We start from the raw sequence: 18063 nt of genomic DNA, 5'->3' as shown, positions 1-18063 counted from the left end.
AGATTTAGCTTGTGCATTGAGGATCGCTTCCTTGAGAAGCAACCACTCTTCTTGAACTCCCATCTCCCTGGGGTCATGGTCCCTAAGGGCCTGACCGACAAGCCTCTTGAGCTTGTCAAAGTTGGCTTTTCTGAAGTCAAGGACTTCTGTGTTGCTGACAAGAAGAGTGAAAGAAAAGCACACGAAGAATTGGTTTCCCAGGCCTTAGTCACAAGGAAAGAACAACTGACCTACCCAATTCACATCCCTGTGCCTGGAGAATCCTGCCTCGCTCATTTTACCTGAGGCAGATCATAGTGTGATCTTGATGGTTTGGGTTTTGTGCCATGTGGTTGTGGTATACAAGGTGGCAGAGTGAATGATTCTAGTAATCTCTGGGTAAACAGATGCCTGCAAACAAAAAAATTAAGTATAACCCTGTATATGGTAGTGTAGTGTTCAAAAAAGCAGTTACCCTTTCCATCAATGGTTGTTAATTGCTTCAGATCCCAGGATGATGTGTTTAATAAATAACCCGTCTTGAGCTCTGAATGCTATTATAAAAGGAGTCCATTTTCATGGGCGAATTATTTGCTCATGGAGGAAAACTATTTAAGTTGATGGATAATGAATATCTATTTTAATCGACAGTCTAAACCCGTTAAACAGTTTGTATCATCTAAAAAGTTTTCCAGGAATTTCACTGTTTGTTGCTTCAGCATTATAGTGTTTTATTGCTACAGCCAAAAGTGCCCCTCTACTTAAAAGATTCTGAGAACACAATCTGTATATCAAAATCCCCACTGGCCCTTACTGATTTTCTTGCTTTTGCAACTGTCCCAATCTAGGAGTGTGTCTATTTGACAAAGAATTGTTTGTCTACCTACTTATTCTACAGTAAAATCCCCATCATTGGAAATGCTTCTTCATTGTCTGTCATGCACTTGTTGTCCTGGGTTTTGTGAGTTGCATTGTCTCACAATAGTACTGCTGTCTTTGTAGGTCATGAAAGAGCCCCCATGGATGAGGTCACTGACGTAGTTGGGTCCTCAACCAATGAAGGCATTGAAGATGAGGGTTAAGGTTCTTAATGTAACAGATATCATTGACTGGGTGTCACCTGAAGGATCTGAAGAAAGGAGGTGAGCAGCCTCCTCTCACTATTTTATCAAGTTGTCTCAGATAGCTCTTGGGACAACTGGGGACAGAATGGATTCCTATGGGACCCTGTGGGCAAAAGCTTTCAAAGCAGAGGATCAGTTACTATTCACTACTCCTTGGGCTCTGAAGGCAAATTACTATGTCAAAAGGGAGTACTACTGTGGCACTGTCGGTGTGGAAAGTCATGAAGCCATTGAGAAGCATGAACACTGGACAACATCTCTGTGCACTGCCATGAGAATTAATACCATTACTTCTGTCTTCTGATATATCCCACCTCGAACCCCAGTAGTGAATGTACCGCTTTACTTTGTTAAACTGTCTACCCTGCACTCACTCTGCAGGGTGGACAGTGTAAAACAGCAAAGCATTTCCACTTCCTGGATGTGTTTTAGCTGTATCATCTTAACATAGCTGCATCTTGTGCTGAATCTGGTACAGGATCTGGTACTCAAGTGCCTCCTTCCAGAAATTGCTTTAGCATGTTTTTTATTGATTGGAATCTCCACAAAGACACCGAGATACAAGTCTACAATGCAGTCATCATCCCCACCCTTTTCTACAAATGTGAAACATAGGTGACCTATTATTGTCATCTCAAGAGCCTGGCGAGGTATTACCAATAATGCCTCCAAAACACCTTCCACATCAAATGACAAGATTGCCGCACAAATAGCAGCATCCTTGCTGAGGTCAATGTTATCAGTATTAAGTGGGTGATCCTTAAGCACTAGCTTTGCTGGGCTGGGCATTGTGTGTGCACGCCTAACTCTCAACTTCCAAAACAAGTGCTCTATTCCCAGCTTAGTTGCAACCTAAGATTTCACAGCAGCCAAAGGAAACACTCCAAGGACACACTGAAAGCATACCTCAACAAAATGGATGATATCAACAGGTGGAAGGAGATGGCTGCTAACCAACTCCAGAGGCATTGCAACTTCAACCATGCAACACTTCATTTTGAGGTAAAGCATCTTGTCCCCAAACCAGGGAAGAGAGAGTAGAGGAAGGAAAAAGAAAAAAATTCCAGCCCATGGCCTAGTTTCCCCTGCAGAACGATCTTCAAGTTTCACAGAAGGATCTGTGGCTCAAAGATTGGACAGTTAAGTCACCTCAAGACCCAATGTGTCACAGTAGAGATCATCCTCATATCAAGGGATTGCCAACAATGACTTAACATAGTTATTTGGCTTTGAGGACATCCATTTAGAATGTGGCAATTCATTCTGTTTATATAACAGTGCTTGAGATATACTTCTCTCTGCCTAAAAAAGGACATTTTGAAAAATATGGTGCGTTTTATCTGTCTAAAGGTTGTTTGTTTTGCTTACCTGGAAACCACTGTCAGATCCCAGTGGAAACAACCTACTTAGCAAGTACAAAAGTATAAAGGTTGTGAATCATGTGAACTTTCAATACATTTCTAAAGGTCTCCTGCAAGTATGAAAAATATTTTTGTGATAAAAAACTATTCTGCTTTTCCTAGAACATGTGCTCATACTGTTGCCTTGTCTCAAAGTGTGAGACATGTATCACTAAAAAGAGCCTAGCCAGACATAACCATCAGTTATGCAGCTTCATATCAATAATGTTACTGCTTTAAAATGGATTCAGTACTTGGGAAAGGAGTTTGTTACCATATTACGCTCCTGCCAAATCCTAGTGAATGAAAAATAAATACAGTGCTATGCAAAACCCAAATCCAAACTGATGGCAACAGTCTTTCTTACTCTACTAAAATGAAATGCACTGGATACCCTGGTTCAGTTAGTGAGGAAAGAAAGACAAGACAACAAATAGATAACAGCAATAACAATTTCTCCTTTTCAGTTGCTTTTGGGGCCTCAGAAGGGTACCTCCAAAGCACCAGAAGGAGGAGACTCTTAACACACTTTAGCATTGTCTGGCCAGCCACACTCCAGTTCATTCATATAATGGCTAGACATTTTCTGTTCCTTACTTTGCTATGATTTCAGTACTACTTCATCTCAAGACCAAGTATGACAGCAGGCTATGTTGGGATGGCTAAAGTAGGCTCCAGATTGGAAGCCGACACACAGACACATGGAAGCGCACATGAACACACTCCTGCATCTGCATAGGGATCCAATGCAATACATTCAATTGGGGTTCACACATCTTTAGTCAGTCATCCTCAGGACTGACCCCTAATTACGTAGGAAGCATCCTGTCTTTTTCCCGACAGAAACTATTACTGTGCTGGAACCCTGACCAGTGTACTCACTAAAAAAGAAAGATACACAATTTCTTAATGTATTTATTCTAAAGAAAAAATAGATTTTAAAGAGAAAAGATCCCTAGGGAAATTCCCCATTCCCAAGAAACTCCATTTCCAAAGCCAATTAATGTTGCTAAGTTACAGCAATATTTTTACTTTACTAAATCCTTCATAAAAACCTAAGTACTTAAAAGCAAAGAAATCAGTAGATAAGGGCATAACAGCTTACACTACTCACCTCATAAAAAATATGCTCATCTACTAGAAACCACATTGAAAAAATACTTCAGTTCTATTTCTTGAAAACGTTGTAAGTTTATAAAAATCCACATCACATGACCTGCTAATTATAATGATGTGATAATTTGAACCTGAGTCTAGTCAATATGTACTTTTACATATCACACATCCTTTTTCTAAGGGATTGTGCTTTTTATTTTGATATGCTTAATAAAGGAACAGAATAAAAATTATTTTGTTGAGATAATTTCAAATTACTCAATGAGAATGTGTCTCCACTTTTGGGGAATAAGATTCTCTCTGCCTTTGCCTATTACTTCCCTTATTTCTAAGGCTTGGATTTTATACATGATTTGTTCATTAAGCCCACTATTGCCATATAGTTATCTTACATTTTTGTTTTTAAATTAAAGATTTTGGTGTTATGTTATACAAACATCTATTCCTAGACTGTATCTTGTAATATTAATCTCATGATCAGAATCCTGCTTGCTTTTCCCTAAAAGAACAAACTGTTCCTTCAATAAGAAAGCAAGTTGAGATAACAAGCCTCTATTTTTTAAAAATCTAAGGCCCTGTGGCAAGAAGAATCAAACCTCATGTTTCTAAATTACTCTGACAGAGGAATGTCTTCTGCCTTAAAAGAGATCAATCAAGGACAATTTACACAATTACTTGGTTTATATCCTACATATATGGTAACTTCCTGAATCCTGACAAATGCATTTGTATCCACTTGGTCAAGTAGTTAACATGTTCAGTATTAAAAGTCATCATTACAATCATGAACACATGATAGATCGTTAACTAATCAGAGGTCCCCAAGCCCATTCCAGCCTGTCCAGTTAATGCATGTAAGACAGAGATGCACTAGGGAAATCTCATCAACAAACTTATCACTGCAAATATTATTAATAATAAGAGTCTTATCTAACATTGTAATGAAAATGATACTTGAAAATACTGGTAATATTCTGAGTTCATAGCAATAGTCTGCTCCAAGCAGTGACAGATCCAGTGATTATAGGCTTGCATTTCTTATTATTCTGTATAGCTGTTAAACTACTCAAATTAATTTTAAGGTAATTTCAGTAATTTACTGAAAACACATTTCAGATCCATTTATTAAGGACCCCCATTGCTGATAGTGAAATACATAATCTCAGTGCTATAGGAAAAAATGTACTGCTGGTCATCATGTTCATGCTACAAGAGACATGCTTTGAATATATAAATGCTGGCATGATGACAGAAATGCATGATCAACAAGTCTCAAGTTTTTGTTCCTGTTGAAGGCCAATATTTTTCCTTTACTCTTAGTTCTCAGTTTAGTCTCCTTTCAACCCCTGTGTTAGTCTTAAGTTTGTATGGAAAAGGATGTTTGATAACTATGGACAAATTAATATGTGATGACTGCTTGTGACAGGGGGCAGCTCTTGGGGCTAGGACTTACGGTGGCCTGCCCACCTGTCTCTGTGGGGCAGCTCTCCCAGTCTCTCCTGCCATGACTTTGCTGTTCCCATAAACTGGTGGTATAATGCAGGATGCTGCCCATTCCCAGCCACAATGCCAGAGGGTGCTATCTGCAGCTCCGAACCAGCCCATGCCTCACAGATGGCATCCAGATTAATATTACTCTCTGGTCTGAGACGAGAGCAAACCTAGTCCAAAGTTGGACTCCACACACCCGCACATTTACACCACCTTCCCGCTTGCAGGAGGCCTCTTCCACTCTGCCCAGCTCTCACTGGGGCCTCTGGCATACCACCCGTTACTGGGCCACACTCCACTGCCCTTGCTCCTCCTTGAGTGGCCCCTCTTGGGCCATCAGGCTTTGCTACTCACATACTGGCCTCACCACACAGTCCTTCAGTTTCTGCGAGTTGCCCTACTCTGTGTGGTCCAGCCTTGTGCCAAACCCTGGGCTAATTCTGCCCCAAACCCCTCACTGGGCAACTCTACACTATACCCCACCCTGGAGTCTCTGTCTCATGCTTGCAATCAACTTCTCACAGGGCTGACCCTTGTACTGGCCCTTCAGGCTTATTCTTATTTGGCCCTACTCAGTGCACCCCTGGGACTGTCTTTGAGGCCTACTTTCACTTCATACACAGCCCTTCAGGCCTACTCCCACTTCAGCCCTACTCTGTAAGGCTCTACACACTACCCAGTCTGAGGTGTCCAGGACCTGCATTCCTGCCAGGCTCAGGCACTTAGATGTGGGCATACCTGGCCCCCACTACCCCCCCAGCTGTCAGAATTACCCACCAGAGGGTGGGAGCTGGGGTTAAGGCACCCCTACCTGCTTTTCACCAGGGAGGTAACTGGCCTGGCATTTTCTGGGGGCTCCCATGCCACTAGGAGCCCCACGAGGCCACCCTTCCCCGGCAGGGTGCAGTTGTAGGTCATGCAGTGGACCAAGAACCTCCTGCTCTTATCTCTAGATGTTCCATGCCACTCAGCCAGGCGATGTTTCTGCCTGGGCTGGCAAGAGCAAAGTGCAGCCTTTATATGCCTAGTGTTCAAAAATGGCTGCCCTCATCAGACACCTGGTAGCTGCCTGCAGGCACCCAAAGCTTGAACTGACAGCCCTCTGCAGCTAAAAATCATAGGTTGCTATGACATGAACAAAGCCCTGTGGGTGAGGGTTGTCATTATTCATATACTAGCCAATTGCCCTTCAGGAATGATGGTGGGGAGGGGGAGATGGGTGGGGTTGGAACACCACTACCCACCACCCCAGGCCACTACCACTTCCCAGGAGCAGGGTGAGGAGGGGGAAAGCTTGCCCCACTGTCCCCTCCATTCCCCTCAGCCAGCACCCTGCTCTGTGCCCTCCATCACGGCTGCACTACTGCCACCACCTCCTGTCCAGAAGGCTCTTGAAGAACTCTGATTGGTTGTTTCATCCAGCATTGTGATTGGCTGCCAAGACAACCAATCAAAGTGTGAATAAAGCATTAGACAGACAGACAGACTAAGACTTCTATTATATTAGATGGAATTTTGCAGATTGATACTGAGTAGAACTTGTAACACACACTGGGCATGTCTACACATGCACTTTACTGTGCTGTAGACTAATTTACAGTAAAGCATCACTACCATATGCGATGCAATTAAGGTGCAGTAGATTAATTTATTCCAGTGTGGAATAGTCCCATCAGACACAGGTATTATCCTATGGCAGAGTAAATTACTGTGCTTAAATGCACATGTAGACAGTGACATTGGGATTAGTTTACTCTGGTTCAGGTTGCACCAGAGTTTATTCAGTCACATTAATTGCATGTGAAAACATTCCCACTGACCAGTAGGTTACACATACAGGGTACCTGTCTTGATTGCCCTTGTTTTCTTGGGCCATGCCAACAATAGAATCTAGTACTATGGTCCCAGGAAGAGTCCTTACACACACCATGTTGTTCTGAACAGGTTGCTTCTTAAGTTGGAACCTGTGTAGCTGTGTTCATGTGGCACTTCAGGTTGGCTAACGAAATCTTCTAAACAATACTGCAAGTTAACTTTATTCCCTGATACTAATCCTAGTCTTGATACCATACAAAATATGATGGACTTTCCATTTTGTGAAAAAGATCAAAAGAAGTTCCAAAGTATAGCAAAACTAATTTCAAACAGCAACATTTCCAGCAAACCAGAAATTCTAAGTTTTGCCTGATTCTAATCATGTCTTCAGTCTTATATAATCTGAAATTGACATAGCTAAGTTTCAGATTTATTAAAATTTTAAAGATACTAATGAAAACTCTTTTGGAAGTGTCAAAATGCTCTTTTGTATAACAATAACCTTGTGTGGATAGCACTGTCACAGGTTTGCTGTCAAAATTCCTAAACTAACTAAGCCATGTATATAGTTATTCTAAGAAATGAGTCACGCAGCTTCCTGCCCCTGGCTGATAGTGGGCAACTTTTTTACTACTACAGTTCTACGGTTCCCTTACACATTTTTACCCTGTGGCACATTCAACATGCTTGTTCACTGACAGCAAAATCAACCACCACTAACAGAGAGAAAATAGGTAGTGTAATTTTGTTGGTTTTGCTGCTTCATCTGACTTACGGAGATGGTGCACAGAAATAGAGGAGGGTGAACAAAAGGATGCTAGTATAACCTCAAGTACTTTGTTTGAGCATATCCCTTGATTGAACATGATCTAGATCTGCAGTTAGTGGCTACAATTCACCCCTTAAATCATAAGCTTAATATTCCCAGCTAAAGCTGGCTTTGAATTTGGGCATGGTGCAGCTGTCAGATAAAAAATGACTTAATATCCTGTGGCAGACATATTAATCACGCATGGGGAGTCTACATTTCCATGAAGCTGCAAGTGTAACTCCCAAGAAATGGGCCTTCTATGCTATTACATACCAGTATGAGTTATGCCTCAAAATGGTCTTGACATAGGAAACACAAAATAACAAGGTGATCACTGGCTTGTAGATTTTACAATTTGAGAGTTCAGACAGCTTGGTGATGGGCAGCGTATAAAGGGGCAGAGGCAACTATCATTTGTTTGCTTTATTTCTAGGTCTGGTAAAATAAATGGGTGTTTGGGAACCACAGGAAAAAGGACATTTTCCTACAGTGACTGAGGGATGTTTCAACCCTTATTCTGATTCCATAACCTCCTTCTCTGTGTGCATTTACAGAAACATGCACCGTCCATGCAGGCTGTTGAGGTGGACATAGCTGTACCCATCTATTTTGGGCCACTGAGTCTATAGTGAATTATGAGGGTGGGGGAAGGTGGCATGGTAGGAAGTAGAGAAAACTGAATGCCAAGAGAGTTGATTCCAAAGAGAGTTGAAATACCAGATAACACTTACAGATGGAAAGCTAAAGCACATTGGAAGGTGAGGAAACCCAGAACTGAGGTGCCAAAAGAAATAACAGTGAGAATCCCAGAAGCTGCAATATAGTCTTCTGAGGTGCATCTCAGAACATTTTACAGGAAGGTCCCTGTGACTAAGCTGAAAAATAAGTATCTACCTTCCAAGTTTAATATTCATTCTAAATTTCCTGCATTGTTTGTTTTATTAACAATCTTGACAAATAATATCTGATGAAAACCCTGGTTTGTGCCTGAAACCTACTGTGCTAACAACAACTTTTTAAAGGGAATTAATTCGTTTTTAATTTTAATTGACATGATGTGGAGGGGCTGGCTGGGGCATGAGGGTGCTATAGTGCAGGGCCAGACAGCAGGCAGCCCCCACACTGTAGCACCTCACGCCCCAGCCAACCTCACTCACTGTCTACACATGCTTTTGGCACACATAACTACTCTGCTGTAGGATAATACTTGTCCTGGATAGTACTATCATACAGCAAAGTTAATTAATTTACTGTGCTCTAATACAGACGCATGTATAGACAGTGATACTTTACTGTGGAGCTAATTAGTCAGCTCTGCAGTTAAGTACACATGTAGATGTACCTCCTGAGACATTTTGGAAGACAGACCCTCATTAACTTCTTCCAGAATTCAGGAGGGTAGCCAACTCCCTTGAGACCATTTTTTTCATTGTTCAAGTGATTTATATTTTTATTATTATTATCGTTGAAAATGATCATGCAGGATGGCCAAAAGTCGAAATACCAATTCTGATTACTTTGCAAAAAAAAAAAAGAAAATCAGAGAAAGGCTGCACTTTTTGTGTTGAACAACAGTCATTTAAAATAAAATGACTTTTCAGTCAAAATGCTTTATCAGTGCCACAGTGACAAGGTTTAGCAGCCTTGCTTCCCCCTCCCCCAAACCTCCTTCATGGGAATTATACAGCTAGTAGGCCCTTTAAGAGTCATAGCCGACAACGAACTACATAAGCCTTTGCAGGCTCTTGAGAGGCTCATCAGCCATGTGGCCAGAAGCATTCCTTCATGTCTTATCCCTTATGCAGTAACCAACCTGCAGTACACATGCCACAAGTATCATACACAGTTGCTTTGTTTTGCATGTCGCATATCTGATGGAGGGCAGAGGGGATAGTACAGATAAGGCAGGAAAGAGAGCAGAGCAATGGATTGGGCAGGAAAAAGAGCAGAGGAACAGATGAGGAAGGGGATCAGAGTGGCACCCAAGGAGAGGGTGAGCCTTATTTTAGAGCACATGGGCTAAAAAGGTTGGCCCTCCCTGCTTTAGATGTTTACTAGGCCTGTGCAAATCAGCAAGTATTTGCTTCAGATTTGGCTGATTCAGAGCGACAGTGATTCAATTTGGTGATTCAAATCACTGTTCCAATTTGATTCGGCTGATTTGGATACGAAGATTCAGCACTATTTCACAGACTAAACAGGCAGCAGTCCTCACCCACACTGGATACAGCTGCCTCCAGCTGTGGTGGGTGGAGGGGGGAGGAAGGGGTATTAGGGGTGCAGATCAATGCCCCCACAGCGAGAAAGGGATTGAGGCTGGGGCTCGTGTTGGGGCAAGCTGCCCAGCTGGGGAAGGAGGACACGGGACTCAGGAAGGGGGGCTCCCATCACTGTGTGCCACTGTGCACTGCTGGTCTGGGAGCTGCTTTTCTGGTGGCTCCTCTGGCGGCTGTCACCGCCAGTCTGGGAGGGCATGGGAATGGGCTTGTGCCCCAGGATCTGCGTGGGCTGGGCTGGGCTGGGCTGCACTCCACATGAGTGGTGGAAGGCACTGGGAGCAGGGGCTATGCCCCCCTGCCGCTCGCCCAGCTGGGGCAGGGAGGCACGGGATGGTGCACTGCACTGCCTCAGACTTGCGGTGTGCAGCGGCAGAAGCTGCTCCAGCCTCTCCATGCCTCCCGGACAACGTGCAGCTTTGCCTGGCTGGGCAAGCAGCAGGGCACGGGGCTGGGCACATGCACCCAGATCAGGGCAGGACGGCAGCAAGGCCTATGGGGAATTTTAGGGTGGCTGCTACCCCGCACTTACCACTGCTCTACTGTGCTCTGCGGGGTGGGCGGAGCCAGGACTGTGCTCTGGGCTGTGGCTGGGGCTAGCTGCCCAGAATGCAGCCCTGGCTCCACCCACCCCTTGGAGCGGAGCCCAGCGGTGGGCGGCTGGGGGTAGTCTCCCAGACTGCAGCTGACCCAGCTCACCCTGCACAGATCTGAGGGCACATGCCCACCTCCATAGCCTCCCGGACTGGTGGCAAGAGCTGCTGGAGGAGCCACTGGAAGATCAGCTTCCAGACTAACAGCACGAAATAGTGGAAACCCCCCTCCCCAAGTCCTGTGCCCTCCTGCCCTGGCTGGGCAGCTTGTCCCAGCCCCAGCCCCAATCCCTCCCTCACTGTGGGGGTGCTGATCTTCCCCCCCACACACCTCTTCCCTCCCAACTTTGCCCACCATGACAGACTTATCAGCTGGAGGCAGCTGCATCCAGCATGGTCGAGGACAGCTGTCTGTTTAGTCTATGGCCGAATCAGTGCCGAATCTCTCCAAATCGATTCAGAGGCTTCCGAATTTATTCAGACCTTTTAATGGGCCTCCCAATTAGATTTGGATTTGGAGATTTGGCCGCTGAATTGGGCCAAATCACCTCCAAATTGAATCTGTTACTGAAGCTTTGCACAGCCGTAATGCTTACTAAAGCCATCTAATCTTTAGGAAGACATCTAATATACTTCTAAGAACCCCCAACCATTCTGACCTAAAGACTATGGCAGGTTCCTCAGCCTGCAACAAACAAGATTTAGAAAGTTCCCTGTGATCCTGTCTATAATTATTTTGTAAGGTGTTTGGAGCAGGAGCTGTCTTTTTGTTCTTTTTGTACAATGCCTAAGACAAAGGGGTCTTGATGCATGAAAAAGTCTCCAGAGCACTGTGATAGTACAAATAATAGCTTATCTTTATTTTAAATCTCATAACTGCAAAACTAATTCAGAAACAAAACCCACAAGTTTGGTTGTCTTTAAGGCTAATTCATCAGGAAATATAATTTCACTGCAACTGGTTCAAATGTACTCCATAATGCTTAAAACCAGTAGATCATCATTACAGACTTTCTTGTATAAAAATGTAGAATACCACAGCATAATGTATATACCATCATGTTTTACTTTTTCATGTTGCATTGTCCCTTTCTCTTTCTGGGTCAAGTTCATTTCTTTCCTATTATTGTTCCTATGCTTTTCTGCTCATATCCTTCTTATAATCCAATTCTCCTCTTCCTTTTCTTTTTTGAGGCTTCTCCCCTATTCTTTCTTTCAGATACTTCAAATATTTCTTCCTTTTTTCCTTCATTTTAATCTACAAGATTGTGTCTTTCACAACAGCCAGGCTGCCTCATTTATAGAATCATATAAACATGTTTAGGATACAGTGTCTACTGGCATGGACAACATTTCCTGATGTATAAGGAATCAGAGATAGAATACTGTTAGGGGAATTTTCCTATCCTCTCTACAGAACAGAATATAGTTCCTTATTCTACACTCCCAATTTCTTTGTCCTGCCTAGCTTTTAATGACTGAACCAATGCTGTTCTCACAAATTTTCTTGGGAAGCTACTTCACAAGCAAGCAGCCACACTCCCTAAAAGATCCCCAGTGTCAAGCCAGAATATTCTATATTCCCAAATTTCAATTCTGCACTTGAATGAAAATCTATTTTTCTTGGGCGCATATACATATGCATTTTAATGTGCACTAGCCTATTTTACTGTGCATTAAAGTATCACATAAAAACCGTGTAATTACGCTAATGCACAGTAAAATAGGCCACTGTGCATTAAGCGTCACCCTGAAAACATGCACTTTTGGTATTGCGCATTAGGGAAGCCTAATGTGCATTTATTTAGTATCTTTCATTGGAGGTACTAAATTTAATGCACATTAATGCACTTACAGACACTCCCCTTGAGCTCTGGGGCAGGAAGAAGAAGTGTATACTGAAGAATATTTTTTTTCCATTAAGGTACAAAATGGAAAAGCAATCCTATGAAAATATTCAGGAAATGATTGTAATATGCATAGGATTACCTCATCGATTGGTTCTTCATCCAGGTTGGCTTCCTCCACTGCAGGCTGGGAATGAAAGGAAAAAGTTTTTTTGTGAATACAGATTCTGAAAAAGCTAGTTACAGTTCTGCCCCACCTTCTTGTGTAAATGAAACTGTTCTATTCAAATCAATGGAGGTACTCCAGATTTGCAGCAGTGTCACAGGGCATGTCCATCTTAAATAATTAGGGCTGAGTGAAAATAATGCCTTAAATTTTGAATCCAGTTATCTATTTACTTTCTTTAATACCATAATTACCTGAATCTAAGATGACTCTGAATTTAAGATCCCCCCAATAATTAGATTCTATAAATGGAAAATTTATAAATCTGTCATAACTTTCTAGATAAGTCTATTGGAGGATCATCTTAAATTCATTCTCCCTACCACTACATCAGGGAAAGCAGAAACAGAAGGACAGGTGGCGGGGGGAGCAGGTGGTGGAAAGAGCCTGCAGGGGCAGATGAGAGGGTATGCAGGGGGAGGAGTAGATGAGGGGGGTCAATCAGCTTATTCTCTGCTGCCTGTCCTCCTCACCGTTTGCCCCCTCTGCTGCTTCACCACCTGCTGGCTCTGCTCCCCACAGTCTTGAGCCCCCAACCTGCCTTTCCCCCTATCTCAGTGCTGCAACAAGGGGAAGTGGTGGGGAAGGTGCAGGTGAGGTGGGCACAGGTTGTGGAGGGGAGAAGATAGGGGGGAGTAGTGGATGGGGGTTGTGGAAGAGGCAGGAGGTGTTGGGGGACAAGCAGAAGGTGCAACTTTGGCCCCAAGCCCTGGTTGGGGCCAGAGCCACTGCCTGCACCCCAACTGCCTCATGCTTAATTCCAAGATGAGGGGTTGCACGTCCCCCCCCCATGTGAAATGCAGGTGGAAACCTCATCTTGGAATCAAGTAAAGATGGTAGATAAAGTAAAGCTATAAGTAAAATATACCAAAACTGGTACCAGCAAGTATCAACACTAACAAAAGCAGCTTACTAAGCTATTATTTAAGTAAGTAAAACCTAAATATAAGTCATATCTGATAAGAGGAAAAATGGGGCAATATGAAGAGGGACACTATAATAGGAAGGATTACGAGTACAAGGTCTCTATTACATAAGATTATAGGCGAATAATCAAAAACAGGCTCCTGCAATTTACATGACAAGACTGAATGGGAAATGACATGAGATTATTCATTAGTCGCCTGCATACTAGAGACCTGGAAAGGTCTTCAATACTTTTCACATTCTGGAAAGAAGAAAATACATGAACACATAGAGCCAGGTTTTCAAAAAAGGTCAGCCTCCATTCTGCTATCTAAATGGGAACTCCTGATGGCTCTCCCTTTGGGAAATAACCCCCCCACACACATTTAAAGCAAAAGAAGTTACTTACGGCTTGATCCTACAGTCCTTATTCAGAAAAATATTGACAAGTTATTCATTCATTTTTTCCTACAATAATTTAAATTAATGGGAGCTTTGCTTTAGCAGCCTGCAAGATCAGGCTCAAGATTAAACAAATGTCCTCATTTCTTTATCTTTGATGGGTTAGGAAGTAATTTTATTTGCTTTACTTACACAAGTAGTTCCCATGAAACTCAGTAGGTAAAGCAAGTAAGATTTGGCCCTTAATCCTAGTTTGTTTACTCAATGCAGTACATGCCCTTACTGAACTCCTACTGCTACAGCAATTGATTTTATTGTAAGTGCTGTACTTAATATTTACAACTGAGTCATGCACAGCTACTGGTAAATGCATCTATTTTAGAAAGATTTTTTTGGCATGAAGAGGAGGAGCTTTGTGTACATAAAAGAAAAAATAACTTGTTTGTCTCCCCAGCAGTTTACTAGATGTAAAAAATAATAAATTGCAGACTATCTCAAAACATTTTATCCCATATAACATTACAGTGGCTTAGTAACAGCCTGATCAGTGCACACCTTAACATTTAACACAGATAAAAACTGAATTCAATTATTACTTTTAAAGGAGAAATGTTCTTTGCATTCAGAACAGTTTGATGCCTTTGGTGATGGGAACACTACCTACTGAAGACAGAGTGAGAGGACTAACTCGCTTCATAATGCCCAAATGAAAAGATATGAAATGGTACCAAATTCCATTAATCTGGGCTACAGTCAAATAAGTTACACTTTATGTGAAAGTTTAATCTGTAATTGGTTATGATGGGGTTAACAGGATGACTGACTTGTACACATGTTACAAAAATGTTACAGCTGGTTATAAACTAGGATTATAAGTACTATATTCACATTTTGTATTCTATAACAGCTTATCAAATATTTATTTAAACAGATAATAATTTAATGCAGGTATAAGGAGTGAGCCAAACAGTTCTGTAGGTCATGACCAAATTCCTGCACTTTTTAAAACAGGAAATTACACAAAAATACAGGTCTATGGTCCTAACAAAAATAAGAAAAAGCATAGTTTCATAGTTGTTAGGGGCTGGAAGGGACCTTACAGATCATCGGGTCCAGCCCCACTGCACTTGGCATGTGTGTATTCTGTTTTCCTTTGCTTCATCATAGGCTCAAAATCATATAGTCGCATCATTAACACCGATTAGAAGGTCTGGCAAAATATTAGTGCACATATGTAATGCATTTGTATGTAGAGGATTTGCACACTGATAACTAAAATGTTAGGAAGTTATTGTAAAAAGCACTGAGCTTTATAGGAAGGCTAAATATAACTTAGCTATATGAGTTGAGGGCAGAGAATGCTTCCCAGGAACCAACTGCAGAGGAGGTTGTAGGTAGATTGGCTGCACTGGGTCTTTCTAGTATGGAAAACTAGCAGAAACCAAGAGAAGGACTTGTGAGTGTAGCTGTGGGAAAAAAGTTGTGAAACTGAGCTTCGTTTGGGCACAATACTTGCTGGAAAGGCAGACTAGGATTTCTGAGTACAAAGATAGCTATTTGTTTTCTCTGTATTCAGGACATTATTTATTCTTTGTAAATAGGCAGGATCCCACTAAAGAAATAGCTGACTTTTATGATCAGTTTGTCCTTCTGAAGGAAACAACTCAGCAAGGCCCTGAAAGCTGGCCAGCTGCTCAGGCAAAATGGATAATATCTGAGAACCTACCAAAAGAAATTAGGTGAATGACACCAGAGGGTCTGGGTATGACCATTCTCCCCAAACCTGATAAATGTGTTCCTGATCTATGGTCTCCATATTAACATATGACTATTTTTAATTTGTTTGCCTTATTTTTCCATGTATTTAGCTTAAGGTCACCTCTGGAAACCTTAAGTATTCAACATTTTGATTTCTGACCCAGGACTTTCGGTTTCCTGTAACCCAATTAAGTTCCAGTCTACAAATGATACTTAACTATGCTACAATCAGAAAAAGAAAACTCATTATTTTAAATATATGTTTAAGCTATATGGTTATCTCTACACTAAAAAAAACCCCTATTGTTTCTAAAAACTCTGCTTTGTGGTAGTGCCTAAAAACCCTGTACGTCATGTACTGCACAAATAAGAACAAAAACATGTATCTCCACCTTGAAGAGTTTGCAATTTAGGACAAGATTTAAAATTACAGATATTGAAGATGCTATAAGAGACTGATGCAGTGAGGATGTTCTAATGAAAGTCTTTTGTTACTATAGTTTTATAATATGTATTGGCTACCAAATACATCTGTGGCACTTACTGTATTGTTCTGGGTTTCAGCAAGTGATGTCTAGGGGTGAATAAAGAGCCTGAACATATTCTGTTCTTGTATTAACATAAAAACAAATGTAAAGGAGTTCAACATGAGGCTGAGGAGGGTGGAATCCAAAAATCAGTATCAGTGCCCATGCTTTAAATATTGACTGTTTCATATTGGGAGAAAAGTAGTAATATCAGACTACAAGGGAGACAAGTTTGTTTAACAAGCCAGCGTTTGTTTTAAGAAAAGGATCAATGTTTTAGCAAGGAGACAGGAGTACAAAAAAATGAATCAGTGTTTCTCACATGTAATTAGCTACATAATTTTCCTGGCCTTCAATTAGATTAAACATTTTAGATCAATTTCACCAGCTTTTATTTTCAAAAATCTAATCCGCCTGTCTGAAGACTGCCGTAGAATGGCCCCAAGTCTCTGGAGCACAATTCTGATCTGCTTTTATTAGATTACCTCTGTAAAGCAACTGTTAGCAGTCCCTTGAGAGTTTGCTCACAGTAAATTTCACTGTCTATTAGCTAATCTATAACATTCTCAGTGTGCAATGACTTTAAGTTTCCCATCTCTTCAAAAATTAGCAATCACAGAGCTCAGGCATAACAAATTTCCTAGTCATTCCTTCATTTTTTTCCTACTTATTTTCAGTGAAGGACTAATGACATTAAACTTATTGTCCAGTTTCACCAATAATTAATGCAATGTTAAAGTGAATAATACTCTTCCGTTCTCAACCCTGCAAAAATAGATTTTCCAACACCATCAACAAGTGTCATGCATGACAGCACAAAATAAGTCACTGAAAAGGAAAAAAAAGAAAAACCTCCTAAAGTTTAGCTAGCCAGAGTAGGGGATTCCATGAAAAGGGAAACTCCCCAGAGCACCTACATAACAAAATAAGTTGGCATTTTACATACTGTCCATTAACTGGTACATATGCACTAGATGTGGGCTTTCTGTGAAAATTACATTATAACTGCTTTGCTGCTTACCTCTGTTTCCATGGGTTCCACCTCTATCCTTTTCCATAGCTCCAGTAAATGGGCAATTGGCATGTTTGACTTCTGCTTCTGAAGACTGAGACCGAGAAAATGTATGAGTGCCTGAAAGAAGCTAAGACAAGAAAGCGAAAGGTATGTGTCAGAGAGAGAGAGACACACACACAGAGGACTTAGCAGGATGCAGTAGTCTCTGGAGTTTACTGCCTTCTCTCTTCCTGGGTCTTCAGTGTGATTTTCTCAGGGACCAGCACACAGCCTCACTGCTCCAAGACAGAGAGGAGCTGCTGCTGCTGCTGCTGCTGCTTCACACTCACGCTTGGAAAGAGGGAATGAAGAGATAGGGGATATAATTGCAGCTCTAGCTTCTGGAAATTCACTTTGGCAGAGTAAGTGCTTCTCTTGCAGCATTAAATGGAACTACCTCCCTCCCCACACTCACACACTTGGAAAAAAAAACAAACCACCTTAATTTGCTCTTAAATGATGGGTGAAAGTTGACTCTGAGGATGCTGCTGCGGGTGCTGCTATAGCAACTGCATAGCAAGCAGGGAAGGGAGGGAGGAGGACAGGCAGGGTTGGTCCCTTCCTCCCAGTCTAACCACTGGCTCCCGCACTGACAGCACCTGCTATGGCTCCTGCTGGGGAAGGTTTCCTTCTAGTGAGGGTGGGGCTGGGAGCTTGGCTCTCTCCTCAGGCAAAATCCCAGTGTCTTGCTGCATCATGCCTATCCAGCTGTACTAATGAAAAGGGAGGCAGAAGCTG

At 42.0% G+C, this 18063-nt stretch overlaps 1 protein-coding gene across 1 annotated transcript in view; it reads right to left on the bottom strand.

Moving 5' to 3' along the window:
- Positions 1 to 17798, bottom strand: part of RPS6KA2 (ribosomal protein S6 kinase A2) — a 537755-nt gene extending 519957 nt beyond the window's left edge. Inside the window, exons 1-2 of the mRNA XM_019549973.1 lie at positions 17293 to 17798; positions 12595 to 12639 (exon numbers count right to left, since the gene is read on the bottom strand). Of these exons, the coding sequence (XP_019405518.1) occupies positions 12595 to 12639; positions 17293 to 17355 (108 nt within the window). The 5' untranslated portion in view covers positions 17356 to 17798. The remainder of the gene's footprint in view (positions 1 to 12594; positions 12640 to 17292) is intronic.
- Positions 17799 to 18063: the final 265 nt, after the last annotated feature.

The sequence above is a fragment of the Crocodylus porosus genome, unplaced genomic scaffold (assembly GCF_001723895.1).
Source record: "Crocodylus porosus isolate Cpor-Errol unplaced genomic scaffold, CroPor_comp1, whole genome shotgun sequence".
In the NCBI taxonomy this organism is placed as follows: domain Eukaryota; kingdom Metazoa; phylum Chordata; order Crocodylia; family Crocodylidae; genus Crocodylus; species Crocodylus porosus.
The sequence above is the reverse complement of the archived record's forward strand: the minus strand, read 5'-3'. Positions and strand labels throughout refer to the sequence as shown.